This window comes from Mustela nigripes, chromosome 6, assembly GCF_022355385.1.
Source record: "Mustela nigripes isolate SB6536 chromosome 6, MUSNIG.SB6536, whole genome shotgun sequence".
NCBI lineage: Eukaryota > Metazoa > Chordata > Mammalia > Carnivora > Mustelidae > Mustela > Mustela nigripes.
The window spans coordinates 3686265-3713858 of record NC_081562.1 but is presented as its reverse complement, the minus strand read 5'-3'; the positions used below and the strand labels follow the sequence as shown (position 1 = coordinate 3713858).

General features: G+C 48.8%; 1 protein-coding gene across 3 annotated transcripts in view; it reads left to right on the top strand.

Moving 5' to 3' along the window:
* Positions 1–27594, top strand: part of ATXN10 (ataxin 10) — a 159203-nt gene that overhangs the window by 77090 nt on the left and 54519 nt on the right. The window contains exon 10 of one of the 3 annotated variants that reach the window (XM_059401783.1): positions 14355–14429. The exons of 1 other annotated variant lie outside the window; for it this stretch is intronic. In XM_059401783.1, coding sequence (XP_059257766.1) covers positions 14355–14429 — 75 coding nt within the window. The remainder of the gene's footprint in view (positions 1–14354; positions 14430–27594) is intronic. One more of the 3 variants, XM_059401784.1, reaches the window with a different exon arrangement.

Here is a 27594-nt window from a genome sequence, read left to right as displayed (position 1 = left end):
CCCTCCCCGGCAGAGAAGATACCCAGCATTCACACGTACGTTCGATCCCATGTGTTCAGACATATGCACACAGTGAGCTTTCATTACATCCGTGACTGCATTTTAAAAATAAGTCTGTAGTGTTCGGAAAAGTTCAGATGTGAAGGCCGGAAACTGTGTTTGGCCAATTCTGAGTCCCAGCTCAGAATTAACTATTACGAAGGTAGGTTTCATTGATATACATGAAAAAATCTCTAATATATTTTTCATTAAAATGTTTGGCCTATTATTCCTAACATCTAAATTGTGCCTCCCACATCGTTGGCATTCAGTAGATTTTTCTTGCGTGCAAATTTATTTTAAAAATATTTGTGGAGGGGTGCCTGGGTGGCTTTGTCTGTTAAGCTTCTGCCTTTAGCTCAGGTCATGATCACAGGGTTCTGGGTTCGAGTCCCCACACAGGACTTCCTGCTCAGCAGGGAGCCTGCTTCTCCCTCTCTTGTTCCTCTTTGCATGTGATCTCCCTCTCTCTCTCTCAAATAAAGAAATAAAATCTTTGAAAAAATGAAAAGTAAGAGGTTTGTTGAGTGTCCACTCTGTACTGAACATAGTTTCTCTTCAAGGAGTGTATATTTTACTATAAAATTTCTTTACTGTGTTTGCGAACAGAGACGTAGTAAAAAGAAAATACCTTTCCAAATGAAAGGCAATGTTCCTCTAAATTTTGGGTTCTATAATTATTTTTGAAGATCCTTTATGTTTACGATATATTCGAGGATACTCTAGCTTACTGTAATTTGCCTTATTTTTATTTGACTTATTTGACCACATCTATATTTTAGACTCTAAGAACGTCTACCTAGCGTAGTATTTCTAAGGAGTTAGACGGTACGTTTTTAATCCAAATTTTAGGCTTTGTAGATCTGACTATACTTTTTTCATTAATCTTAAAGTCTTCGATTAAATTTACAATTGTTAAGTATTCATGACGTGATGAATTTTTAGCTCCTTTTTTTGGGAGGGTGATGGGCACCCTCAGGTCTTCACATCTAGATGCCAGGGGTCAAGAGTGGGCAAACTGTTAAACCCTTATTTTACCATTTCTGTTTGGTGTGTTCTCAAGCAGCGCATCTGCCTCTAAGACCATGAAGCTTAAGCGATCAGTTGCTGTTTCCTCATCATTTCATTTAGGTTGCTGCGCTTAGGGTTCCTGCTGGCTGGTACTGCGCCCGAACGGGCCGACTGGTGGCTGACTCGTCAGCTCCCCCAGGTGACTGATGGTTGTGCAGAGAAAGGAATGCCAGGTCAGCGTGAGGGTACCGTGGACCCCAGGCGCTCTGTCCTCACACACGCCCTGCGCCTACACTCTCGGCCCGTGCTAGGGGGGCACTGTGTTCCCAGCCAGTGTTCTTTCCCCAGATGGTGACCTTAGCTTGCCCTTTAGGTCTCAAGGTCAAAAGCTGCCTTCTCTGCAGAACCTTCTCAGATGACTGCAGAACGGCTTTTTCCACCCACACTCTCCTCTCCAGCCTGTACCCACCACTCTCACTGCCCTGCTTTATCCTGCACGTGTCCCCTCTGTTTTCTGAATGTAATTACACTACTTGTTGTGGGTTCCAGCTTGTTTCCGGTATGTGTGTTGTTACTTAGGGCTCCGGTGTAATACACACATGTAAGTGACCCCGGCAGGTCATGCTAGGTTGGATTTGGGCGTCACTCACTCTACCTTGGCCAGCCCAGCTCCTAGTCCTCCCTCTCCCCATCTAGGCCCATCTCCCCCAGCCCCCCAGCCCCTAGCCAGGGGTTCTTCGCTTCTTCCTTGATGATTCGTTTGTCATGAACCTGCTCTTCCTGGTTGATAATGGCGTCATCTGTACTCTCTGCCAGGGACATATTTTTCCCCTTTTACCGGAATCTTCCATGGCATTCCTCAGCGTCTGACTGCTTGGGGAATTCAAGGTAGGCTGCTGAAAACATCCTGGCAGCGGTTTCACCCGTCTGTGGCTCCTCTATCTTTACGTGGTGTGTCACGTTCGGATACACAGATACGGGTGATGTGCGTATGGAAAACTTCGAGTAATTCGGAGAACTCAGGCAGGACCTCGTCGTTAGATACCCAGATCGGCCTCATGCTTTCACGACCTCAGCCATGTAGCTTGGACAAATGATTTCACCTCTCCGAGTCTCAGCTCCTGTGTGTGAAGAACAGAGACCCCGACGCCTGCCCATGGCGCTGGAAGGAGAAACCGTGATCGCATATGTGAAGCGTCCGACAGCGCGTGTGCGGCTGCTCAGCTGCTGTTGTGAGCGGGTCTGGCTCACGCCAGTGTCTCCCAGGCTGTGTATTGAAATAGAAGCTCATAGACAGCATTTCACAGGTATTTATGAAGTTGAAGGTAATCCTCACGTTCTGTATTCTGTGTTCATCACTTTTAAAAAATATATATATTTTATTTATTCATTTGACAGAGAAAGATCACAAGTAGGCAGAGAGGCAGGCAGAGAGAGGGGGGAAGCAGGCTCCCTGCCTGCTGAGCAGAGAGCCCGATGTGGGACTCGATCCCAGGACCCCAAGATCATGACCTGAGCTGAAGGCAGAGACTTTAACCCACTGAGCCACCCAGGCGCCCCATCACTGTTTTTAACAGACAGCACATTTTGGAGGATTAGTAAAGTGAAGCAAATGTGAGAACTTTCTTCGGGCTGAGAATCAAGGAGTGTTTATTTGACCCTGTTTGACCACGCACGCTCTCTGTGTTGAATTTGTCTTTGGTTACTGTCCTGTAAAGAGCCCAAGTGTTTTCTGTGTGGATCCATGAATCCGTTCTAGCTCACTTCTGGGAGTATGTTAAGAACTTTCAAATGACGGGCCTGTGGCCTGTCTCGGTGAACCTGTGTGTTTTTCCTCTGTCAGAAACAAGTTGCACAGAACCCCAGTTTATTGATTCGAAGATTGAATGTATAGGCAAGATCCGGCTTGCTTAGAATTCCTCTTCTTTGTAATGTAATCCCAGTTCAAGAAATATGTCAAAATTCATAAATCAAGCTGTCACCATTAGTTTCCTGAACCTACAGTTCCTGTTACAGTAGGTAAAATTAACATTCCTATCTGGAGGACACATATCATGGCTTAGCTTGGTGCAGCTGTAAATTTTTCCTTTTTAAAGGCCCAAAACCCCTTTTTGTGTCTTGTCTAGAGTGATCAGCACGTTCTTTTGCAGAAAAGAGGCAAATTATTTAAAAGGAAGAACGTACTGAATATGTAAATGAAATGAAAGAGTCTGCTGTTGTCTGTTACTTGATCGTTGCACACAGACTGGGCCCCAGGCCTATGCGGGCGATGCCGCCACCTCCACTGTCTTCCTCACTGGGCTGTGGCTGTGAGCTCTTGGAAGGCAGCTCACACCCAGTCTGGGGTAGCCCCTGGTGTGTCGCATTCTGGATGAGTGCCCCATTTAACTGGCTGATCAAAGCCCAGAGGAGTTAAGTTCCTTGCTTGGAGTGATCGGAGCCTGAATTCCAGGTCCAGGGCCAAACTCTTAAGACTGGGACTCCACTGTTTCTGCACTCACCAGAGGGAGCATCTCTTGATCCTTTGAGGCCTGTCATTGGAGATCTTTGACCACCTTTGTGTGAATCCTTAGAGCCGGCACCTTTAGTCTGGCCGCGCAGGGGGCGCTGACGGCAGAGCCCTTCAGAACAGTGCTCACGCTCAGTTCCTGTGGGCTGCTTTGTCGTCTCAAGTGCTCCGGGGAGTCTGTGACTCCCCCGGGGGTTCATGTAGAGAACTATATCTCTGGGGCGAGCTGTGCATTCTGAGAAGCAGCGTTTACCCACAACCTCCATACCTAGAGGGAAGATACTGGGCAAGGATTTGTCCATGGTGACTCAGCAGTTTATAAAAGCCCGGAGTCCAGTTTTCTCAACCGCCACTCCGTTTTCTTTACTGAGCCCTCTGATCAGTTTCTAGACAACAGGGATTTCAAACGGATTTGTGTTTAACAGTAAAAACAATTATTTCACAGTATCCATAACAGAAAATATCTGAGACTTCAGGTGAAGGAAAACCAGCCACATAAGCTGAGAGAAGTGTCTTGTTGCTTGATGGAAAAGTGGGATATTGTAAAACTATTGCCTTTAAACCCATATGTCTGTTTATTGCTAGGCCAGTAAAATCCTACTGAAGGGGGAAAAAAACCCCAGAATTTTGACAAAAAATCATGAAACTAATTGGGGAATTTTCTTAGCAGTATTAAAATCTACAGCTGAAATACTCAGCAGTGTACAGAGTGTATGTGTTAGTGAAAGAGAGCATGTTCTTGGGAAGCAGACCCCCGAGAAGTGAGAAGTTGGCCTGTGACAGGGGAGCCCCCCAACGAGAAAGGAGGCAAAACTCGTTTTATCCGTGAGCTGGGCGTAATTGGTTAAATTGTGAAAGAAGCTGAATAAAGTTGCGTTGATGAAGGAATAAAATGTTACAGCTAGAATCATGGGACTCGGGAATAGTAGTAGTTTATTGGTTTTTCAGAATAACCAGGGATATTTTGTGGAGTCGAAATAATGAAGATTATCATAGATTTGACTGTGCCTCAATGAGGAACTCAGCCTTGAACCAGCATGTACCTGGCTTCTGCTGGGTAGTAGGAGGCTGGCCTCAAGCGAATTAGTTATCCTCTCCGTGACTCAGTTTATGCAGCCAAAAATGGAGCCATCGTAGGACTCCTGGCAGAGGGTGGGTGTGAGGAGTGAATTAGATGATCCACTTGTGGGACACAAGCGAAGCTTTTATACTGAGACTTACTTTAACATTATTACGTTGTATTAGGAACAACCTACTTTTCCGTCAGTTGGAAATGTTTAAATAAATTATGGTAAGATGATACGCATCCAGTAAAAACCGTGTTTTCAGAGAGCATCCATTCTCTTGATTCCGTTGGCACTCAGGATCATGCGGTCAGCGGGAATTCAGAACAGGACACGGGGCTGTACGGAACGAGCCCTACTTTCACGTTTGTTTACATTGCACACGTACGCACGCGATAGTGAATACACTCCGTCGGTAGCCGCTGTGTCTGGGTGTAAAACTAAGGACAGGTTTCTGTCTCTGTATACTTTTTGTAGTCTTGACAGCGAATGTGAATTACTTTATAATAGCCAAGAAAGTGCCGTTAAAAAAGGAAAGGGGCACATGGCTGGAGGTCCTGGTAAGAAGAGAACCTACTTAGCTCGTTACTGCCTGACGTCATTCTTTGTCCTGTGCCTGGTGGGACACAGCATCCCAGCCCCTCCTTGGCCAAGGTTCCGGGGCTTTAACAGTTAAAATTTCAGTTACATTTTTTAATTGAAAGATTTTAATAAGTAAAACGTTGGCGCAAGATCTGGATAATATTGCTAACAGATCATTAGTAGCCGGGGTGGAGGTGGTGGGTGGTGTGTGAGAGAGGGAGAGAAGAGAACAGAAAGAAGAAAATATCCTTCCAGTGTGCTGAACATTTTTTCTGTCATCAAAGGAACAGAATCTGAATTTACCCCAAGTCGTCAGGTGTCGCGATTCGGGTCTGTGAGCCTCTGCCGAGCGGGCGAGTGTCTATGCTTTCTGTTCCGTATCCCACCCCCCCGAGAAAGTCTGAGCGCTCTCTTGACATTGTGAAATTTCTTTCTATCTCCCCAGGCTTTATTTCTTTGGTTAAATGAGAAAAGTGTTCTGATTTCAAATAATGGAGAGTTCTCACGTTTTTTTGAAGAATAAAGTAGCGGTGTCTGTCACACTGTCACACATCTGAAACAGTTTTGATCTTTAGCATATTTCGGGTTCTTTTCTTTCTTTCTTTCTTTCCTTTTTTTTTCCCCCCTGGCAGCAACTGAAAATTAAAAGGATCAAAGCCATGTCCCTATAATGGGCTTGTTTTCATCAGGACTTGAAGGCACAGTCGGACTGCCTCCCCCAGCCTCTTAAAAGCCTATTGCTTACCTTGTTCTGATAGAATTTAATTTCATACCCATCACATTCTAATGGACCAGGCATGGTGTTTAGTCTCAAGCTGTGGGTTTTAGTTTGAATTTCGATCTGCTGCTGTGCCGCACTGAAGAGTCAAGTCAGGAATGATTTTGAGTCCAAGTGCGAAGGCGCGCACTGTTTGGCGTCGCGGCAAGAGCTTCTGGTTCAGCCCAACAAATATGTAGCTGCCATATGCCGTGTATCAGCCAGGACTCTAGACACGGGGGTGCAGAAACGGATTTGGCCCCAGGCTTCCTCCCAGGGAATGCGCGGTGTAGAGGGGGAGACAGGTGTGAAAACGGGTTGTGCGACGGCGTGCTGTGTGTGTTCAGAGTGGGGGCGGAAGTGTTGTACGTGCTTGGTGGAAGTGGTTCACCTTGGCGCTTCCAGAAGAGCCTCTGGGGTCGAGGCCTTCGGGGAGGGACAAGGAGCAGGGTGGCGGGTGGAGGGAACGGTTGGCCTTACGAGGGGTTGTGCGTATCCCCTGGCTACGTGCTGGCCTTGGCTGGACCTGAGGGCGTGCGGAGGGGGAAGGGCGGGTGGGGGGCTTTGTGTGCCGGCCCGGGCTCTGAACTCCGCTGGAGGAGTTGCATTAAGATACCTCTCCTCTCTGAGGACGATCTTGGTTCTCCTTCGTAGCCAGGTTTCCTTCCTTGCACTCTCTCCGTGCATTTTGTCTTTTCCCTCCTCTTCTCTTTCAGATTACTGTATTATTTCTAGCTCTTGGGGTATTATTTTCTCATCTGTCACCTCCCCACCCAGTTTCTCTCCCTTCTCTCCTTCCCTCCATCTCTGTCTCCCTCTCTCCTTCCTGCCTTGCTCTGTCTCTGTCTCTGTCTCTCTTTTCCCCTCTCCCTGCTCCTTCCTTCCCTCCTTCCCTGTGGTTTGCTCCCAGCAGTTTTCCTGGTCCCTGGGTTGTGGGCTTGTTCTCCCAGAGCGATCTTCCTTTGCTTCCATGTCCTAGGACCGGTTAGGGCGCACACATCCCACCTTTCAGCAGTTTCCATATTAATGTCATTTCTTGGCTAAAGGTTCTAGTAGCACACCTGCAGCGTGAATGCGGATGCGGCACCTACATGTTGTCGTGGCCCAGCCCCCCCAGTCGCCCTCCCATGCTGGACAAAGCATAAGCCTCATTAAACTAGTGGGCAGAGATTTTCACAAAGTGGCAGCCTCTGGTGGGGCCTTAGTCTGCGCTGTGGGATTTCATTCCTTGTCAGCGGCTGCGTAGGCTGAAGGCCACTTGCCGGCAGCCCCACCGTGATTGGGAAAACCCAGCCTCTAGGAATTTCATCCTGGGTGGCTGCTGGGCACCTTTGCTTCTGTCTGCCTCTCTGGCTTTTTGTTTCTGGCATCTTGGGTGATGCAAAGTCTGTCCAGTGACAGGGTGATGCCCAGGACCCCTGAGCCATGAAGGGGTTAGGCACAAAGGTGAGTCCTGTCGGCCAAGGAGTGGGCTTCTGGATCCCAGGGAGCAAGCCGGCTCCAGGGTTTACTGTGTGAGCCTTCCCCTGACTGTCTGCTTACCCTGCCCTTCAGCACGAGAACATTTTGATTTGGGGGAAAAGAAAATTGAAATTTGTTTTTTGACGTACTAGCAAGGCAGCCTCGTACATGTCATTTTAACTTTTCAGAGTTTGTTTCTTCATCGATAAAATGAGATACTACCTGCGTCTCTCGTGAGGTTTGAGTTATTGTCAGTGGTGATGACACGGATAACTGCCTCTTGTGCAGCCTCCCGTGTGTCCTGGAGGGGGCTTTCACAGCTCTGGTTCGTTTCATCCGGCCCAACTCCACAGCCCACGTTGTCCTGGGTCATTCTGCCTTTCTAGGGTCAGCGTGAAGGGAAGGCCTGGCTCACAGCCCGGTGCTCCCTCTCCGGGTTGATGCTCTTCCCGAAGTTCTCGGAGAAGGGCCTCAGCCTCTTGGAGACAGGCTCTTGAGCACACAGCACCCACGAATGGGAACCAAGAGAGGGAGAAGGCTGGGGTCCTTTTCTGCCCGTGAGCTGTTCGTACATTGTTTGCCATTGTTGCACAGCTGTCTGCCGCCTTCCGGACACAGACTGGCTGTCTCTTGCTGGGCAGCATCCTCGAACTCAGCAATGCTGGGCGTGGGGCCCTAGGAAGGAGAACCCTACGTGGCCCCATGCTGTCAGGTTCGCCCTCAGAGCGGATAGCCTCCTAGGTTGGCTTCCGGCAGTCTCGAGCCTGCCTTGTGCTGGAAAAGTCCACGCAGAGCTGCCTTTCCCCTGAGTGAGGAAGGTTCTCCCCTGGTTCTCTGTGATCCTCTGTCTTTCCTGTGTGGTTCCATCATGCTAAACCTTTTGTGTCTTTTAGTTCAAATTTAGGGTAAAGTGTAAATGCACCTTGGAGGGGAAATACCTTTTTTTTTTTTAAAGTAGGCTCCATGCCCACCATGGGGCTTGAACTTAAGATCCCGAGATCAAGACCTGAGCTGCGATCAGGAATCCAACCCTTAACCGACTGGGTCACCCAGGAGCCAGCTTGGAGGGGAAACACCTGAAATGTTTATCGGTCTTGTGCATCTTTGTGGGACGTGTTACCCTCTTTTCCGGAGCGCAGACGCACTGAGATGGTTCGGAGAGCCTACGCTTCCCTTCTGCGCCGGTCACTGTGGTCTGTTCTTTAAAGGCTTATACTCTCCACGATGCTCCTAGTAAGAACTTGGACACCTACATTTTCTTTTGGAGAAATGGCATCAGTTAGCTCAGCACTTCAACTGCAGTTGGAAAAAGAGAATTTTAAGCCTCAATCAAGACCCTGGAAAAGTAAATTACTTCGACAGTGACTAATAGTAACAGTCGGAGTATTAGCAGCAAGCATGGTGCATGGTGTGGCAGCCGTCGTATCAGCCCCTTCCGCTTGGCAGTGCCTTTATGCTCGTGCCATTGCCTAGACTAGGCCGTATTGTCGTCCCACCTTGCGGGTTTGTAAGTGGAGGCCCAGCAGGCTTGAGTACCTTGTTCAAAGTCAGGCACAGCCAGTCAGCGGGGGGAGCCGGATAAGAGTCTGTGTAACTCGGCTCCAGGTCCACACTCCTGACCAGGCCGCGCCGCCTCCTGGCCACCTGCTGTCCTCTCCACGTTTGGCCTAGACGCCGTGTCGGCTGGGCTCGGCGATAGCTGTCCGCTGGGGACATTGTGAACCAAAGACGTGATGCTTCTAGTTCTCTGTGTATGGTCACAGACTTGATTTCAGCGAAGCCCTGCAGAGTACCCAGTATAAATCTTTCAGGTGTAAGAGTAAGTTTTTTCGTAAATTAAGTTTAAAATAGGGTTCTCTTTGCTTATCCAGAAGATTTTTAAGCTTTGAAAGACTTCCAAAAAGATGTCTATATTAAAGAAAATTTTATCTGCTAATATAACACACACACACACATAAGCAAACTATATATGTTGCTTAATCATGTAAAGAAAAATCAAGTATTAGCATTAAAAGAAAATTGATAAATCTCCATGGTGAACTTTTTAAAGGACCTTTCCAGTTTTTGTGTGACCTTCTCTGAAGAGGCCCTTGGGCGCGGCGGCTCACCTGCCGAGTGCGAGAGACCTTGCTCCCTTCGCAAGCCGAGGGGCCGGTCTGAAGCTTCCTTGTGTGTGGTGGGGAGGTGATTGTCCTTTCCAGGTGGAACTGTTTGTGTTATTTGTATTATTGTACATCTTGTGTTACAAATCCTTCCCCAAGCTGCACTTAGCTCATGTTACTCTTGGACATTTGAATAACTGCTTTAGCGTGAGACTGATTTCTGGGTATGACTTAGTGACAGTGCTGGGTTTACCCTACTGGAAAAATCCAACGGGAAGTGTTCAGAGGAAGCCCTTTTCATGGCAGAGTTGGGGGCATGAAGGCCGGCGAAGTGGACCTTCTCTGTCGAACCCCATGGGCTGGACGTGCAGACGTGGCGGAGGGAGCCACTGTGAGGGACGGAACTAACACGACAGATGCAGTTTCAGATGTTTTCTGAAGGGGATCACGCCCTCCTCCTCTCTGTGGCAAGGAGCGACTTTGGGTCTGCACCTGCAGCTCCAGAACGGACAGCCCGGGGGCTGAGGGTGTGGAGGAGGAGGGCTGGGGAAGTCTGAGCGGGGAGGTGGGTGGCAGGGGGGTGTTGACAGGAAGAATCCGACCGGCAGGCCTCTGGGAGCGGGAGGGGAGGGCGTGTCTCCTGCCTGCTGGAATTTCAGCCCTGGCAACTTTCGCTGACATCCTCCTCCGTCCCCCAGCCAAAAACACAACACAACACAACACAACAAAAAATACCTCCGTGTTTCAGGGCTGAGAGGGCTGCTCTAGTAAACATGGCCTCCACCCGCCTGGCTCAGGTGCTAACTCTGGTTCCTCGGTTCGGGCCCCGTGCTCCCGCAGGAGCCCTTGGAGGGGCCCGGGATCGTGGCCCTGACGGTCCCTGTGCAGACTGGGGCCCTACCCGAAGTGCCATCAGCCCCGGTGGGGGGGTTCCCCGAGGAGTGTGGGTGGATGTCTCATTCAGCACTTCGAAGGAAGAAAGAAATTGGTCCTTTCTGTCTTCTCTGTAAGACAGATTTGTTTCTAATCTTGAGAAATCCTTTCTAACAGTTTTAGAAGATACCTTAATACAGCGTTGGTAAATACAGAAACGGTAAAAATGGCTTTTTCCCCCCATAGGCATGTAGAATTCAAGGAGCTTTGCGTGTACTAACCTCATAAGTCCCATTGTTTTGGAATTTTAGGTGTTAATCAAAATTGTGATTAAAATTCTCAAATTAATTGGTATTTTATTCTCTTGTAAGTGTTACTTCCAAGAGGCCTTGTAAGTAACTAGTTGTTTATATTAAACAGTGTGGCTCGCCTTTATTAGAAAATTGAGCCCGATGTACTCTTTTCCAAGCAACTTTAGTCATTTAGGCTATAATGATTAAATTGGCATCTCTTAGACTTCTGTGTATACTGTTTATTGATTTTAAATTTATAAAAGAGAAAACACAAAGTTCAGTTTTTGTGGTAAGACGTATACATTCAAACTACAGTTACTACTTCAACGTTTGTGTGGCAGGGAATGATGTGGCCCTTTGTCACTGGCACAGTGGCCTCAGGAAGGCCCGATCCAGCGGTTGGGGGTGCCCGATGCTGCCCCCATAGTCACTCCTGCCTGACCTTTGGCTCCGAATTGTCCACCCCCACTCACCCCTGCGAAGTTAGGTCTGTGACACACACCCTCCCCCTGCCCCAGGAAGTGTGATCTTGATAATTCCCTGAAGCTCCACGGGCAGGTGTGGTGGCCGTGGACTGTCTGTGTCTCCCGGAGGCACTGCAGACCTTCTGGCCATCTTGGATCAGTGTAAAAGCCCAGTACTTGACATGGCCTACTTGTGGCCTGAGATCTCCCCACTGGAGTCGTGGGCGTCATTATTTCTGGTTCAGAACTGTAGAGTCAAATGATTGGTGTTGACCAACGGACCTTCCTGGGGGAGGATTACAGTGACTCTGGATCGCCGCTGCTGTGCGCCAGGCTATAGCTCTGGGAATTCTTCGTTAGCGCCATGTTTCATGTGTGGACAGTGACCTGGAGATGCGGTTTTAGGTTGCCAGGTTAATTTGACACACAAACTGGTCTGTGCACCTGTGCACGCACATGTGCACACGCTCACGGCAGAGCGCCAGGAGCGGTCGTGTGAAGTGGAATTGGTAGAGCCGTGTGTAATGTTTTATACTTAGGCAGGCTCCTGATGGACAGCGTCATGTGACATCGCATTTTTTAAAAGCCCGAGGCATCAGTAATCTTTAGAGCAAGAATTCTAGTGCTGTGTTATGCATTCCAGGCTTACTGTGTATTCTGCCCAGTAAATATATGGCTTTTATGGACTTATAAATCATGACAGTAGGATGCACACAACCCAGAAACGAGGGGATTAAATCCCTATAGAGTTACCGAGATTTAATGTAATTTAGACATTATTCTTGCCTAGAAGTAACATTCTTATCTAAAGGTGGTATATTTCATATGTTTGAAGAGAACTTTAAAAACCCTTCCCCAGAGAAAGCAGTACTTAGGAAGAACATTCTGTGTGCCAAGCCTGCTGCTGAGTGCTGGGGGAAGGACGTGCGGGAGGTGGTCTTAGTCCGTGAGTAACTCAGCACCGAGGGGAAGATGCTAGAAAGGAGAAGTTGTGTTTTTACGATAGAGGTGAGAAGGCCGTGCCAGGTAGTGGCGCACAGAGCGGGGCAGGTGGAGAACCCCCCATTCTTCACGGGGCTCTGAAGCTGGAAGGAAGGGGAAAGGCTTCGCAAAGGCGTTGACGCGGCCCAGACTTCCAGGGTAAGTCGTGTTTCATGACGTTGTCAGCAGGCCCCAGGTTCTCCTCGCCGCTCATCAGTTGTTCCCCTCCCTCTCCCCTCTCCTTCACGGGAGCTAAGGAAGCCAGATCCTAGTGGCCAGCTTCTTGCTCTGGTTTCCAGGCAGCAGAACACACAGCTATGTCATGAGCGGTCTGATGGGTGTCGACAAATGTGTACGCCTCTGTAGCTCGCACCGCAGGCGAGCCCTGCAGAACATTCTCGTCACCTCCAAAGGATCTGCCGTGTCGAGGCCGGCTTCTCTGTGCCGGGGAATAACGGCCCTAAGTAAGGAATGAGGAACTGGGCGGAATCTTGGATCGCGTTCTGTTCCTCTGGTGGAGACAGACTTGTGCTAATCCAGCCACATTCCTTTGCTTAGACTGCTGGGAGCGGTGGCCCACGGCCTGGTGGTCTTGGCCAGCCCCTGGGCCCAGTTCAGGGCCCCCAAAGCCGTATGTTTTTCCCATCTGTGTAGGGTGTTCCTGACCCTCAGCACGCGCCTTAGGCAAATGTGCAGGCCGGGGGCCTCTGGGAACGTGTCTTCCGTAACATCGTTCTGTGTGTGTGTGGGGGGCTGCTTCAGGAACCAGGGATTTGACTCCACGTGATGCTCTTTAGCTCAGCAAGCTTCGACGGAGTGTCTGCCTTGTGCCAGACCCTGTTAAGCTCTGGGGTCCGGAAGCGGAGTCCGGTGCAGTTCTTAATCTCGAGGAGCTGATGGTCCAGTTTGGGACACAGATGGTTAAACGAGAGTTACCCTGTAGAAGTGGATAGTCAGCGCTCAGCCGCCTCATTAAGACTTGGGGTATCAGCAGAAGCTTCCCGGGAGTAACAGCAGTTACGGCTTAGTACGGAGTGCTGCTAAGTGCGAGGCACAGTTCTGAGTACTTCCCTCCGTCCCTCTTCTTGATGTTATTGTTCCCATTTCACAGATGAAGACACAGAGGGCCAGAGAAGTTAAGTGACGTGCCCAAGACCACACAGCTGTTAAGCAAGATGAGCAAGAAATGAACTTTGTTGTTTCAGGCTGCTTGGGTTGTGGGGGCGGGGGGCGGGGCTGTTTGTCTCTGCAGCATGAACTAGCCCGTCCCAGCTGCTAAGCGCGTCAGTAGGGAAGGGGTTGGAGCGGAGCCCCTCTGCTGCCCGCCCGTCCCAGCCCAGCGAGAGGAAGCAGTTGGAAGACGGCCATGGGCATCTGGAGTGGAGGGAGACCACCGTGGGGCGTGGAAATAAGACAGGAAATAAATGGAAGACGGGAATGGAGGCAGCCAGGAAAGGCCGGGCTGCAGGGACGTGGCTCTCAACGGGCCAGCCGCGGGGAGGGGTGAGCTTGGAGCGGCCTTCCTGTTTCAAGGAGCATCTCAGGGTCTGAGCCGAGGTGAGGGTGCCTTCCAGAACATGGCGGCGCACCCCTGCTGCTCTTCACTCCTGAGCAGGGCAGGCACCTTGCCCAGAGGGAAGATTCTGCACCCTCCCAGGGACGGACAGGTGAATGTTCTCAAATACGGTTGCTCTTTTCCCGTTCAGCTTCTCCAAGCTCTTGTTTAATGCCACGTTTCCTCTTTTCTTCTCTTTTCCCTAACCTTTCCGGGAACATGGGAGCCAAAACAATAGTTGATAAAATGTAGCGTAATAGATATAAACTCCTTTTAAAGGAGAAAATTAAATGCTGGTAGCATTAAAACACAGCTTGTGCTACAAAATACCCATCTTTCCTTTTTTGAAACTTCCAGCCCAGTGAATAGGACACTTGATACAAGCCTTGGCCCTTCATTCTTGTATCATCTACTTTTTCCCTGCTTTTGCCTAGTCATTATTAGTAATTAGACAAAAATCTGTTTTAAGCTACACCCCAGGGAATGGCAGAAGTTGGTTGCTTGTCTAAATGGTCTCTAATTAAAGTTGAAAAAAAAGCAGGTCGTTGCGGAGATGTTTTTCAAATGTTGGCCAAGACAGAAGAGGCTGGGTTAAGAGCGATGGACTTGCAGTGTTTGTACTTAAGGGATTGAAGTATAATTTGTTTTTTTTTTTTTTTTTAGAAAAACCTCATCTGTGTGGGATGTTGTAGGTGTGGTCCTGATGTTCAGCAGGTGAATGGATCTTCTGACTCCCAGGTTTTTCAGATTTTTAAAGCATTTCCTATTTAAATCAATGTTTTTACTTCATTTTATGGTTTACTTGAGCTGAACAAGAAAAATTAATCACGCAAAGTGATAATATACTCATAACAGTTACAGAAATAGTGAGAGGCTTGGAGTTAATGGGTGAAAAATAAATGAATTCCTTCCGTCCGTGCCAGCTTCGATCATGGCATTTCTGGAACCACTCTTGTAACTTTTCCCCCGTGTGTGTCGCCCTTCACTGGCTGTATTTCTGAAGGCTCACTTTGGCTGGCTCTTCTCTGGGTTTTGCCCGACCGAGGACTTGGCGTAGATCGGTACTCACACGTTTGTGGATGCCTGCCCCCCCAGCCGGAAGGGGCAGCTGTCTGTTCTTTCTCTTTGTGATGACAGGTGGCAGGTAACATAGATCATTTCAGTCAGATGCGAGGTCTTTTTCACTATTATATGGTCTTTGCTTAATACTGCTGATCTCTCTCTCTCTCTCTCTCTCACACACACACACAGACACACACATAATACACATACATACACACACGGTGACGTCTTTGTGTTCTTTAATAAAGTAGTATTCTCACCCTGGTTGGCTCAACTGTAATCAGATGTGTGCCCTTGAACTTGTCGGGATTCCTGGATAACCTAACCCGCTGTCGACCGTGACTTGGTTTGGTTAAGACTTCCTTCTAGTTCTCAAGCTGCCGTAGGAGAGGCTGAGCCAGAGCGTGTATATTAAGGGTACCGTGAGGACGTGGAATCCTAGAGCAGAGACTGAAAGGCCTCCGGGACCTCGGGGAACTCTGGACCCGTTAGAAGCCAGAGCTGCCCTCCTTGTCCCATCGAGGCCACCCAGCTCCGTATATTCAGCCTGACCCTTTGTGCACCCTTCCCTCACTGCTCTGGGGCCTGCGGCTCACACCTCTAGTCCCTCTGTGTCTTGGTTCCAGATCCTAATGGAGAGTCATAGCATGGCTTCTCTAGGGTCAGTTTCCATCCTGGCTCTTGGTCCCTGACTCCTTCGAGTGTGGACCCTGGACCAAACACGGAGGCATCCCCTGGGGCCTTGTCTGAAATCCAGAATCTCCCCTTCACACCTGCTGAATCAGAACCTGTGCTTGAACGGGACGCCCAGCTGGTTGGAATGTCCAGTAAATTTCAGAAGCGCTTATGGAGTTCGTGGCCAGTCCTGCACAGAGGACAGTGAGGGACTGTTTCCTGGAGCAGAGGTTGTGACCATAGTGATCTGGTCTAGAAGGATCTAGTCTAGAAGGAAGCATAGAAAATGGCCCTGCTATGGCCAGCCCTCCCTGCCCACAAGGCTCAGTGGGGGAAGCTTGCCCCTAACGAGTAGGGGAGGGGCAGGATGGGGCGGGGCGGACCGGAGGAGGGCAGGGAGATGGCAGGGAGATGGCAGGGAGACCGGTCCCAGCAGAGGAGTAGGGTGGGGGGATGGGCCTGATGTGTTCCCCCGAGAACCAGAGGCAGCTGGCTGGCTGGAGAGGAGATTTTCTTTTGGAAGCTCCTAAGAGATAAGGCAGTGAATAAAGGAATAAAGGTTTGGTCAAGATTACAGAAGGCCTCTGAGTGTGGAGCTGAGGAATTTGGACTTTATCCCTCGTGCCCACTTGGCTCTGACACACCGGCAGTCCTGCTGCCCTCGGCTCCCACCGGCAGCAGCCCTGTGTACTTTGTTCTGCCGGATTCTCCCTCCCTCATTTCCTTCAGGGTTTTGCTCATCTTACCAGAGGCCTTCCTACCCCTCCTCCCTTAAAATTGTAACCCCCCCCACACTCCCCCCATTGCTTTGGCACTCATTCGCCTTTCCTCTGGCACGTTTCCTGCCATCTGTCATTCTGCGCGTTTACAGGATATGTTGCGGATCTGTCTGCTTCCTACCCATACTCCCATTCCTAGATTTTAAGTGCAGGGAGGGTGAGCAGGGACCCTTGCTCCCAGGATGGGGATGCGGGGGGAGGCGGGCAGGGACCCTGGCTCCCAGGATGGGGGGGCGGGGGGAGGCGGGCAGGGACCCTGGCTCCCAGGATGGGGGCACAGGAGAGGCGGGCAGGGACCCTGGCTCCCAGGATGGGGGCGCAGGAGAGGCGGGCAGGGACCAGGTGTCTCTCCGTCTAGAACAGCCCCAGTTGTAAGCAGCTCTCTGGGCAGACTGATTAAATGGCAGGTATTTGCAAGGAGGCCCATAGGGTGTGCGAAGGCCACTGCTCTGTCCACCCAGGGGGTTTCCCAGGCTCCCCTGCCCCTTTCCTCAGGCTGCTTTGTGTCAGTGCAGACAGCTCTGTACTTCCTCTGTACTACCTCTGTAATGAGTTTCCGAACGCTCCAGAATGGGGCTGACCAGGCTTCCCTGGGCCTTTCCAGCGGCCTATTCGCGTATCTTTCATTCCCGTCACTTGGAACCTTGTCCTCCAAGACCTCCGCTGACCCAGAGCTCTCTCCCCTTGTGCAGGACTGAAGTATGGGAACCTAACTTCAGAAGCTTGCTGGTTTCTAGATGCAAGTTTTCTGCAGTGAGCTGTCTTTCCCTTTCCCCTTCTGTGTGGGCGGGGCCGTGTCGGCCCCCCCACGGCACCCCCACCGGGCCCCGCCAGCACCTTGGGCCGATGCTGCTAGATTTCCCATCATCCCCTCTGCTGCCGGCAGCCCAAGGTCAGGACGTGTGCTGAGAGTTGGCAGAAGGGTTTCCGCACCGGCAATGCTCACAGCTGCTCTCTCCGCCTCCGCGCGTCCGTCACCTTCGGGTCTGAACCCCAGGAGGCCTCAGCTCTGCGTCTGGCTACCCCCGTTGGTTGTGCCTGTCTGTCCAGACTTCACTGTCTGACTGGCTGTTTGCAATCCTTTGTCTTCCGCTGGGGGGGGGGGGGGGGCTTCTGTTGACTTCCCCCCTCCGCCTTTGTGGCCAGATTCAGGCTAAATCGAGTTTTCTCTTTTTTGGTATCAAATCTTTGTATGCTTTCATGAAGAGATGCAAAATGGGCTCTTAAGCATCCGAGGAGTTTATCCAAAACTGTGTGAAAATGCGACTCCCTGGATGGAGCAAACCAGAAAATTCCAGAACCACACATGTATGTAGTAAGCCGGGTAGTTAGTGAAATTGAGACATTTCTGCACCTCACACGTTCTGCTCAGAGTCAAGCAACTAGAGTATCCGCAGCTGTAGCAACGCTCGTCTGTACTAAACTTTATCAGGCTTTGATTGCGAAGAGCCTGATAGCCTTATTTCTGCTGTTGGTTTATCAGTCGGTTAATTCTCAACAGCCATTGTTTCCAGTAATCCTGTGTTTTACAACGTAGATGATCATATGATAAATTTTCTGTTTTGTAAGTGATAAAAACCCTCTCAGGAATTTTGAAGAGTCATGTTGGTAGGGAAGCAATGTGCAGTAGAAAGACGTGGCGGGGGGCGGATGGCTCAGAGGAGATTACCTCCCAGCCCCCGGTCGGTCCTGGAACCGCTTCTCAGGGCAGCGGCAGAAGAAATACTTGCCTTAGTGCAGGAATGATAAAAAGCAGCCGGTTGCCACTGGCCGGCAGAGGAATATGTAGAAATGTCGAGAGAGGAATGGGACGGGGTCTGAGAGCCAACAGAGGGGGCAGTAGAGAGCTGGGGGAGCACAGCAGGCTTTCGAAAAGCCACCCTATTTTATTTTATTTCATTTTATTTTATTTGTCAGAGAGAGCAGGAGCACAAGCAGGGGGAACAATAGACTGAGGGAGCAAGGAGCCTGATGCAGGACTCGATCCCAGGACCCCAGGATCGTGACCTGAGCCAAAGGCAGACGTTTAACCGACTGAGCCCCCCAGGAACCCCAGGAAAGCCACCTTTGCCAGGAGTTAGAGAGGGAGGGTCATTCAGCCATGCAGGAGTTGATTTTTGAGGATTTGGTGTGCATTTTAACTCCTCTGAACCCAGTTTCTGATTGCTAGAAGTTGCCCTGGAGGCTGCTCTGGGATTCACGGTTTGAGGCTGCTGTTCTGTGCCCTACCTCCACGTGCTCCCCACACTGCCGCGTTCACCCCTCCTGGGTTACTCATATCTTCGGCGCAGATGTTTTAAAACCTTGTGTCATAAATCGCCCCAACAGAAATTATTTCTGAGCAAATTGCTTAATCCTGCTGTTCAAAATATTGATTCTTGTCATCACGGCAGGACGAGAAGGGAGGTGTCCTGCCTGAAAACAGCCCTGTTGACTCCGGGTGCTTGGGGCGGGAAGGCTTACGTTGCATTTCTCCTGCTGTTAATTTCTAAATTTAATAGTCTCGGTAATAGACCTTGGGTTTTTTTCTTAGAGCTAAGTAAGTTGATTATAAGGCTTATGTAGATTAATAAGTGAATAGTAATAGCCAGGAAGGTCCCTGAAGAAGAAAAACCATGGGTAATTCTACCAGCTTTTAAAACGTAAAGCTTCCACAACCAAAACGATACAGCCTTAGCTCACGAAGAGACAGGCTAATGGGACAAAATGGAAAAATCTGGAAATAGAAACAAGTTTTTTGGGGAATTGCACGTATGATAAAGATGATGTTTCAGGTCACTGGAGGACAGGAAGGATGGTCCTATAAATGGCGTTAAGGAAAACTGCACATCCAGTATCTCTTGCTAAAATTGGACCCGTCCCATGGACCGTGCACACTGGTTTGGCGGAGTGCCAGATGACAGAAATCTACATGTTAAAACATCGGAACCTGCAAGTGTTCGAAGAAAGCACGACCGGATTCCTTCGTGCCCTGAGAGCTAGGGAGACTCTCTCACACTGCTCACTCTGAAAGCAGTAAGAGAAAATCATGGTAAATTTAAGTGGACTTAAAACAGAAAAAAACCAAAACCCTCTAGACAGCACAAAGGAAATCGGCAGAGTAAAACGATAAAGGACAAGATGGAAAATATTTGCGACTTAATCACCGACAGAGAGCTGACATCCGTAAGACATTGTTTCTGAAAACAAGGAAGGGGAAGACCAGGGGCCCTGTGGAGAAATGGATAGAAGACCTAAATGGACGATTGACATGAAAATACATGCAGAGGGTCCTCGGACCCTTGACACAGTGCTCCACCCTGCCCGTGATGAGACCGTACATGTGCAACCACAGGCTGAGATGCTGGGTTTCACGCCACGGTCCCTGGAACTAGGCTCGTACCTGTTTCTTCTTAGACTCCTCAGTCTGTCCCGAGACGAGCTCAAGACCATTAACTGTATGTTATTTATAATTCTAAGAAATCAGAAAGAACACAGTTGTCCCTCATGAAGGAGTCTTATTTTTTTTAAAGATTTTATTTATTTATTTGACAGAGAGAGATCACAAGTAGGCAGAGAGGCAGGCAGAGAAAGGGGGGAAGCAGGCTCCGCGCTGAGCAGAGAGCCCGATGCGGGGCTCTATCCCAGGACCCTGAGACCATAACCTGAGCCGAAGGCAGAGGCTTTAACCCAAAGCCATCCAGGTGCCCCAGGAAGGAGTCTTATATCCATACAGTGAACTGCAGCGTACTGTAAACGAGTGACCTGAATGAAATCCCCCACAGTGTATTCTGTGCAATGATCGGTTGTTGTATGAAAACAGCAGCCAGCAAAGACTGTCAGACTCTGCTGTCTTCCGTGTAACACGGGGAGAAATGAGAATGTCTCTGTATGCACACGTGTGCACACACGTACTTTTCTTCCCATGTATGTTCAAAGAGAAACCATGAGAAAATAAAGACTGATTTTTAAAACTTTAAGAGGGCAGAGTAGGATAGAGAGAGATGGAAACTAGAATCTTCTGCATGTCCTTGTTTTATAGTATTTCTTTCAAAATCCTGTGTTTTCTTTTTTTTTTTTAAGCTTTTCTTTATTTATTTGACAGGGACTCGGCGAGAGAGGGAATATAAGTGGGGCGGGGGGTGGGGGAGGGAGGAGCAGGCTCTCTGCTCAGCAAGGAGCCTGCTGCAATGGCGGGGCTCGATCCCAGGACTCTGGGATCGTGACCTGAGCCGAAGGCAGACTCTTCACCGACAGAGCCACCCAGGGCCGCAAATCCTGTGTATTGTACTTAGTTTAACAAATTTTAACAAATACAAAGGCATCTCCTCAAAGGAAAGCAGGAAACCGGGAGCGGGCGGATGTGGGGACAGAAGGACTCTCTCAGGCCGAAGGAGTCATGTGAAGTGACTCCTAAAAAAGCATTTTAACCGTGTCACCCTAGAGGGATACATCTTGGGGACGGAAGCGCCACAGAGAAATTGAAGAGCACATTCTGTTGTTAGGAGCAGTGTTGGTTCCGTTACTCTGAATTGCGTACTTAGACCCGTTGACGCACTTCGGTTTATGTGGATGTCACCTACTTTGCATTTAGGATAAAGAAAATAAGCAGTCGTGTTTGTGCTGTTTGGAAGCAAGATTTGTAACGTGAAACATACAAATATAGAAGCGAAGACGTTTAAAAACCCTTGAAGTTTGAGTCGGGACAAGCAGTATCCATTCATGATTGCTAATTTTCCTTCAAGAAAGTGTGTATTTCCTGGCTTTCTTCACTGAAAAATACTAAAAACATCGAGCCCCTGTAGCATCCACTTAGTGTTTTCTTAATCTCCTCTCAAAGGAAGCCGGGCTTCTTACAGGAACGGCAGGCTCTGGGTGGGGCAGACAGCCGGGGAGATGTCCCTTGGAGGGTGTCGGACTTCCCAGGGTGGTGTCACAGGGACGCAGACACCTACTTGAAGGGTTGTACGCTGGCCAGAGGACGAAGGGAAAATCGAGTAGTGGATGGAAACGGAGCAGATACATCAAAAGCCGCGTGTTCGTAATGCAGGATGTAAGGTGCGGTGCTAGAGATGCGGGAGTTTCGTCGTCACCTTTGAAGACGACTCAGGTGCCGGTTCATTATTCTGGAAGTTTGAACTGTAATTCAGGCCAAGCAGAGAATCGATGAGACACACTCCATAGAAGAATTCCAGCTAACAAGGGAAAAGGAATCCTGTTAGAAGAAAATTAGTTTTCCTTTGGCAGTCCTCAAAGAATGATCGGATTTAGGTAGCCATCCTCTGCACCTGCTGAGAGCCCATTAGGGTAAAACCACTGTGGTGGACCTGTGTGACGGCTGTGTGGGGCCCCAGCAGCAGGACCCACTGACAGAAATCACTGATGGGGGTGGGGGCGGAGGAGACCAGGGGTCATGCCTCCTGATGTTATGCAATAGGAAGTCCAGGGGGCCCTGTGAACTTTCCTTGCTGAAATATTTCAGATCAAATCAAACCTCTAGATCTAACTGCCAGCTGAGAGAAAATGTAGGTGGTAGAGAGGTAAGGTAAACATGGAATCTAATGCTGATGAGGAGATTTACAAGATAAGCAGCTGGTGGCTTCAGTAAGGGACCACCTGAAAACAGGAGAATTTGAAAAGACCCGGAGGAAGCCCGTCTACCAAAGGTGGTGTGTAGACTGGGCTTGAGGGCAGTTTGAACACAGTTGCAGAAGGACATGCTTGAGGTATCTGTGGGTATTTGAACATGGACAAGCTGTTGGATAATATTGAGGAATCATAGTTAATCTTTTTTTTTTTTTTTTTTTTTTGTAAGATTTTATCTATTTGTGAGAGAGAGAACACAGGCAGGGGGAGCAGCAGGCAGAGGCAGAGGGAGAGGGAGAAGCAGGCTCCCTGCTGAGCAAGGAGCCCAATGAAGGACTCTATCCCAGGTGCCCTGGCATCATAGTTAATCTTACAAAGCAAAGTAATGGCGTCTGTTAAGGTGGCATCTGTTAGATATGCCAAAGCATTAGCCAGTGAAATGGTTTGATGTCTGAGACTTACTTTGAATAGAATGCGTGGTAAGAGGGTGGATGAAACAGGATTGCGAATGTGGTGGTAATTTTGGAAGCTGGGTGTTGGGTATAGGGGTGTTTATGATACTTCTCTCTCTAATTTGTGGTGTGTTTGGAAATTTCTTTTTCAAAAAAAGGTTAAGAAATGTTAAAGTTATTTCTTGTTGACCTTAGATTGAAAGCTCTTGGTGGGTAGGGGGATTCACCATGGAATCCAAAAACTTCATCAAAAGAGTAGCATGTTATACATGTTTGGAATTGTTAGAGTCATAGACGATAAATATTTCCATGTTCTCTGGTGAGCGCGGGGCACTGTGCTAGCAGGTTGGTAGGGAAATTAAGGATGAAATGGTCACAGTCATGCCGCACGATTAGGACAGAAGTCTACAAACACCCCAGTGGGGAAAGCAGAGATCGCGTGGACTGGGCCTCAGGGATGGGTGGGAACAGCTAGGTGTGTGGCAGCAAAGAGAATATTGAGCAGGAATGAAATACACCAGCACAGGTACAGAGGAAGAAGGAAGTGAGTCCCAGTTTGGCCAAAGCGAGCGAGAATCTTGAATAGACTTGGTCATGGAAAGTGGACCAAAGCCCGAGTCCACAGGCCCAGGGAGCTGGTTAGGAGTCCCTGCTGGCCAAGGAGCCATGTCTCCCATATTTCATCTCCACGATTGACCTGGTACAGTGCCTGCTAGATACTCAGAAAATATTTGCTGAATGATGACCCTGGACACAGTGAGGGAGCCTGATCTGAGTAAGAACTTGGAGGAGTATCAGGAAATTTTAAAAATGCGGTTTTCTGATGGAACACAGGGTATAGATAATCTTGGTGGAATATGGAGTGAACTTTGCCACCAAGTGTTTTGCCACTCTATAGATTTCTAAGTAAGGGTGCTGGGTGCAGTTTCTCCGAGCAGGCTGGGTCCCAGATGGTAAGGCTAAGCACCCCCAGGCGGTTACCCTGTCCTTCACGTGAGGAACCAAAGTCACAGGAGGAATTTGTCCCAACCCAGTAGGATCGAAACGTGGATCTGTTTGAATTCCACTTTAAGCAGAATTTTAAAAAGAAAAAAATGTAGATCGGAACCCATTAATGGGATTTAAACCAATTTCATTGCACACAGCCAGAATTTTTTTTTTTAATGAGATAGGATAAGATGGAGTAGAAGATGCTTCATTTTCACATGCTTATTTAGCAAGAATGACACATGTTGTAATAAGTACCAGGGCCAGGTGGGCTGGGACAGGTGACGTGAGAAAGATAGGGGACGGTATGAGGTGAATACATGAGTGGCCGGATGTCCCCACGCCTGTATGTTTCTATAGGAGTTTGAGCTCATGTGTGTATATTAAGTTGAATATAAAATGTATTTCTGAGTGTGAGGCGAGCTCAAAAAATACATCGATACCATTGCCAAGGGCTGTGTGAATGAGCTGGGGGTAGCCAGACGGGGCTCTGAAGTGCCCTTGAATGGCCGGGGTAGAGGGTTCCCCACAGAGCAGGTGTCCGAGCATGGGAGAGAGGCACCTGATGAAGCATGGCCCATCTTCAGGCCCACTGCAGCCAGGCACAGCCCAGGATCAGAGAGGGCTTCCTGACATGGGGAGGGCTAGGGCCAGGATCCAGCAACCTCACACCTGCCAGCCCTTGCCTTGATTCATTAGCCAGTGAGCCGTCTGCTTTGATCACTTGGCCTGGGAATGACCCCGGCTTCCCTCACGGCTCCCTGTGTGGCCTTTCAGAAACTGTTCGCTTGGAAAAAGAAGACAGCGACCTGCCCCTGGAGAAGAGCTTCTAGCCAGCCTGGGAAAGCGCTGGGTCAGCTGTCTGGGCTCCCCGGGGCTGCGTCTTTCCTATTCAGTTGTTGGCGTGGGGTCTGACTGCCTTGGGGGGACCACAGTCTCTCAGACCCGCTTCTCCTCAGGGCACTCATGGCTGCATCCCATCAGGAATGTCACCAGTTCCTGCTGGGATTCTCGACCCCCATTCCAGCCACTCAGGCTGCTCTCCGAAGAAGGGCATCCGAGGCAAGTAGACCACAGACATCTCTGTCTTTTCAGAGTCTTCCCTGGGGCGTCTTTCTTTTTCTCTCTCTTCCTTCACACCAGAATTAAGTTTTTAGAGCACATAGGCATGCTGGATGGTCAGCCTTCTCTGTGTGATTGACATGAGGGCCCTTAGCGGGAGAGCACAGAGGGCTCTGCTGGAGGGAGAGCACTCACTCAGGGAAGATTCCAGAAGACCTGGTGGTGATTCCTCCTGCAGATGGACTTCTCCAGTCTGATTGCCCCAGAGTATGCGGCACACCTGCTTGGAGCCAGCAGACTGGGGAAAAGGCAGAAGCTGCCTCCCTTCATCTCTTAGAGCTCCGTATCTTTGAGCTTCTTTCTTCTGTTTTTATCATCATACAGTAAAATTGACTTTTTGGGGACTAGACAGCTCTTTGAATTTTTTGTGTATGTATATAGATGTGTGTAAACACCGCAGCCACAATCAGGATACAGAACAGGTCCATGACCCCAGAAATCCCCCTCGTGTCACATCCTTTCCCCGACTGTAACCCCTGCAGCCAGGGATCTCTTTTCTGCCACTAGTTTTATCTTTTTGAAGGTTTCATATAAAAGGGATTGTACAATATATATGACATCTTGGGACTGGCTTCTCTCACTCTTCATAGTGTCTTCCAAGACATAGCGTCTTCCAAGTGACCAAAAGTGAAGTCCTTGTTACTGCTGAGTAGTACGGCGTATGGCTTTGTGTGCGTGCTGGTCTTTTCCCTCATCCGCTCACCTGTTGAATGTTTGGGTCTTCCCAGCTTTTGGCAGTAAAGCTGCTATGAGCATTTAAATTTAGGCTTAAGTTTTCATTTCTCTAGGGCAGATACTCAGGAGTGGGCCTGCTGGATCGTAGGATTGTCTCTGTTTAGTTTTGTAAGAAGCTCCCAAGCCATTTTCCAGAGTAGCTGTACCATTTTGCCTTCCCACCAGCAAGAGAGGAATTCCGGTGGCTCCACGTCCCTGTTAACATGTGGCGTCGTCACTTTTTTATTATAACCATTTTGTTTGTTTGTTTTGATTGGGTTTGGTTTTGGGTTTGTTTTGGTTTGGTTTGGTTTGGTTTTTTTGAGAGAGAGCACAAGCAAAGGGAGGGATAGAAGGAGAGGGAGAAGCTGGCTCCCCACTGGGCACACAGGGCTCCATCCCAGGACCCCAAGATCATGGCCTGAACCAAAGGCAGACAGTTAACCAGCTGAGCCACCCAGGCGCCCCTGTTTTAACCATTCTGATAGGTGTGTAGTGGGATCTTGGTTTGTTTGTTTGCGTTTCCCTAACGGCTGATGATGGTGACCATTTCTCCATGGGCCTTATTTGTCATCCGTGTATATTCTCTGGTGAAGTGTCTGTGCAGTCCTTTGCCCATTTTTTTTTTAACCGAGTTACCTTACTGTTGAGTTTTGAGAGTTCTTCATACATTTTGGGCACAGTTTCTGTGTTGGATATATGACCCACAGTATTTTCTCTCAGTCTGTGGTTTGTCTTCTCAGTTCTGTGATTGTGGGTTTTTTTTTTTTTTTAAGATTTTATTTATTTATTTGACAGAGAGAGATCACAAGTAGGCAGAGAGGCAGGTGAGGTGGAGGGGGAAGCAGGCTCCCTGCTGAGCAGAGAGTTGGACATGGGACTCGATCCCACGACCCTGAGACCATGACCTGAGCCAAAGGCAGAGGCTTAACCCACTGAGCCACCCAGGCGCCCCCTGTGGCTGTGTTTTTGACAGAGCAACAGCTTTACAATTTTGATGGAAGTTTCATGTGTGGCTTTTTTTTTTTCTATTGGGGTCATGCCTCTAGTCCCTTTCTAAGAACTCCGCCTCGGCCAGGATGACAAAGACTTTCTCACATGTTTTCTCCCTAAAAGCTTTCTGGCTTTCTGGTTTATGTTGAGATCTATGTTCCATTTGAGTTAGTCTTTGTGTCAGATGTGAAGTTTAGGTCAAGTTGCCCCCTTTTTTTTTTTTCAAACAGACAACCAATTATTTCAGCACCATTTGTCAGAAAGACTGTTTTATCCGCTGAATGGTTTTTGCACCTTTGTCAGAAGTGAGATGGCTCTTCCTTGTGTGGGCCTGTCTCCGGACACTTTATTCTCTACCACCGGCCTCGTGTCTGCTCACCAGCACCACACTGGCTTGAGTACGGTAGGTTTGTATCAAGGCTGGAAATTGGGTAGTGGGGTTCTCTCAACTTCCTTTAGCTTTTCTGCCTTGTTTGCTTATCCACATAAGTTCTAGAGTTTACCTTGTGTGTAACCGTACAGAGAACCCTGCTGTACTGTGACTGGAATTGAGTTAAATCTACAGCTTGCTTTGGGGGAGAATTGGTATAATTGCCCCGAGTCTTCCAACCCATGAGCAAGGAGTGTTTTCCTGATTGTGGAGCTTTCCTTTGATTTCTCTCATCAATGGTTTGTCGTTGCCAGCATTCAGATCCCTCATATGCTTTGTTAGATTTATATCTAAATGTTTCCCTTTTTGAGAGCTGTTATAAATGGCATTTAAAAAAAAATACGCAGTTTCTGGCTGATCATTGCTTATACATGAAATACGGTTGACTTTAGTGTGTTGGCCTTGCTAATCACTTACCCGAGGGGTTTCAGAAGATAGATGCCCTGGCATTTTGTACGCAGACAAGCGTATCCTCCGTGAACGAGGGCGAAGTGGTTTCCCCCTTTTCAGTCTGTGTGCCTTTGAGTGCCGTTTCTCGGTCTTTCACTGCTGGGCCTTTTCTGACTACGCCACAGTGTCTGTCTCTTCCCCGTCTCCAGCGGTGCTAAACGAGAACAGAAATCACTTTTCACTGAATGAAGTATTATTAAAACTGAAGCTAAAACTAAAAAATAATTATAGGAAAAACAAAGTGAAAAGAAAGAAGGAAAATGGCATGATGTTTTCTTAAAAAAAAACAAACACCCAGCTGTTGGAAGAACAAGAGAAAGTAGTTATGTTTATACGCAGGCCTGTTTGTGTGTCAAGATTTCCTATTCCGGAATCGACTGCGCAGAGTTCCCATTACTCTCCTCCTTTCTGGGCACACAGAATGGCCGGCAGAACTGAACTGGAAAGAAATGCAAAACCATGGCAACTGAGCAGCTTCTGGGCTTTTGGACAGAAAAGGACGTTCTATACCATGTGCTCCAGCTCTCCCCGACCCCGCCAAGATCCAGTGTGTGTGTGTGTGTGTGTGTGTGTGTGTGTGTCTGTGTGTGCGCCCGCCCGCTCATGTCTGTGTGCGTGCTCACAGACACCCTGGGAGACCCATGCGTTAGTTGGCCACCTGCAGCACCGTACAC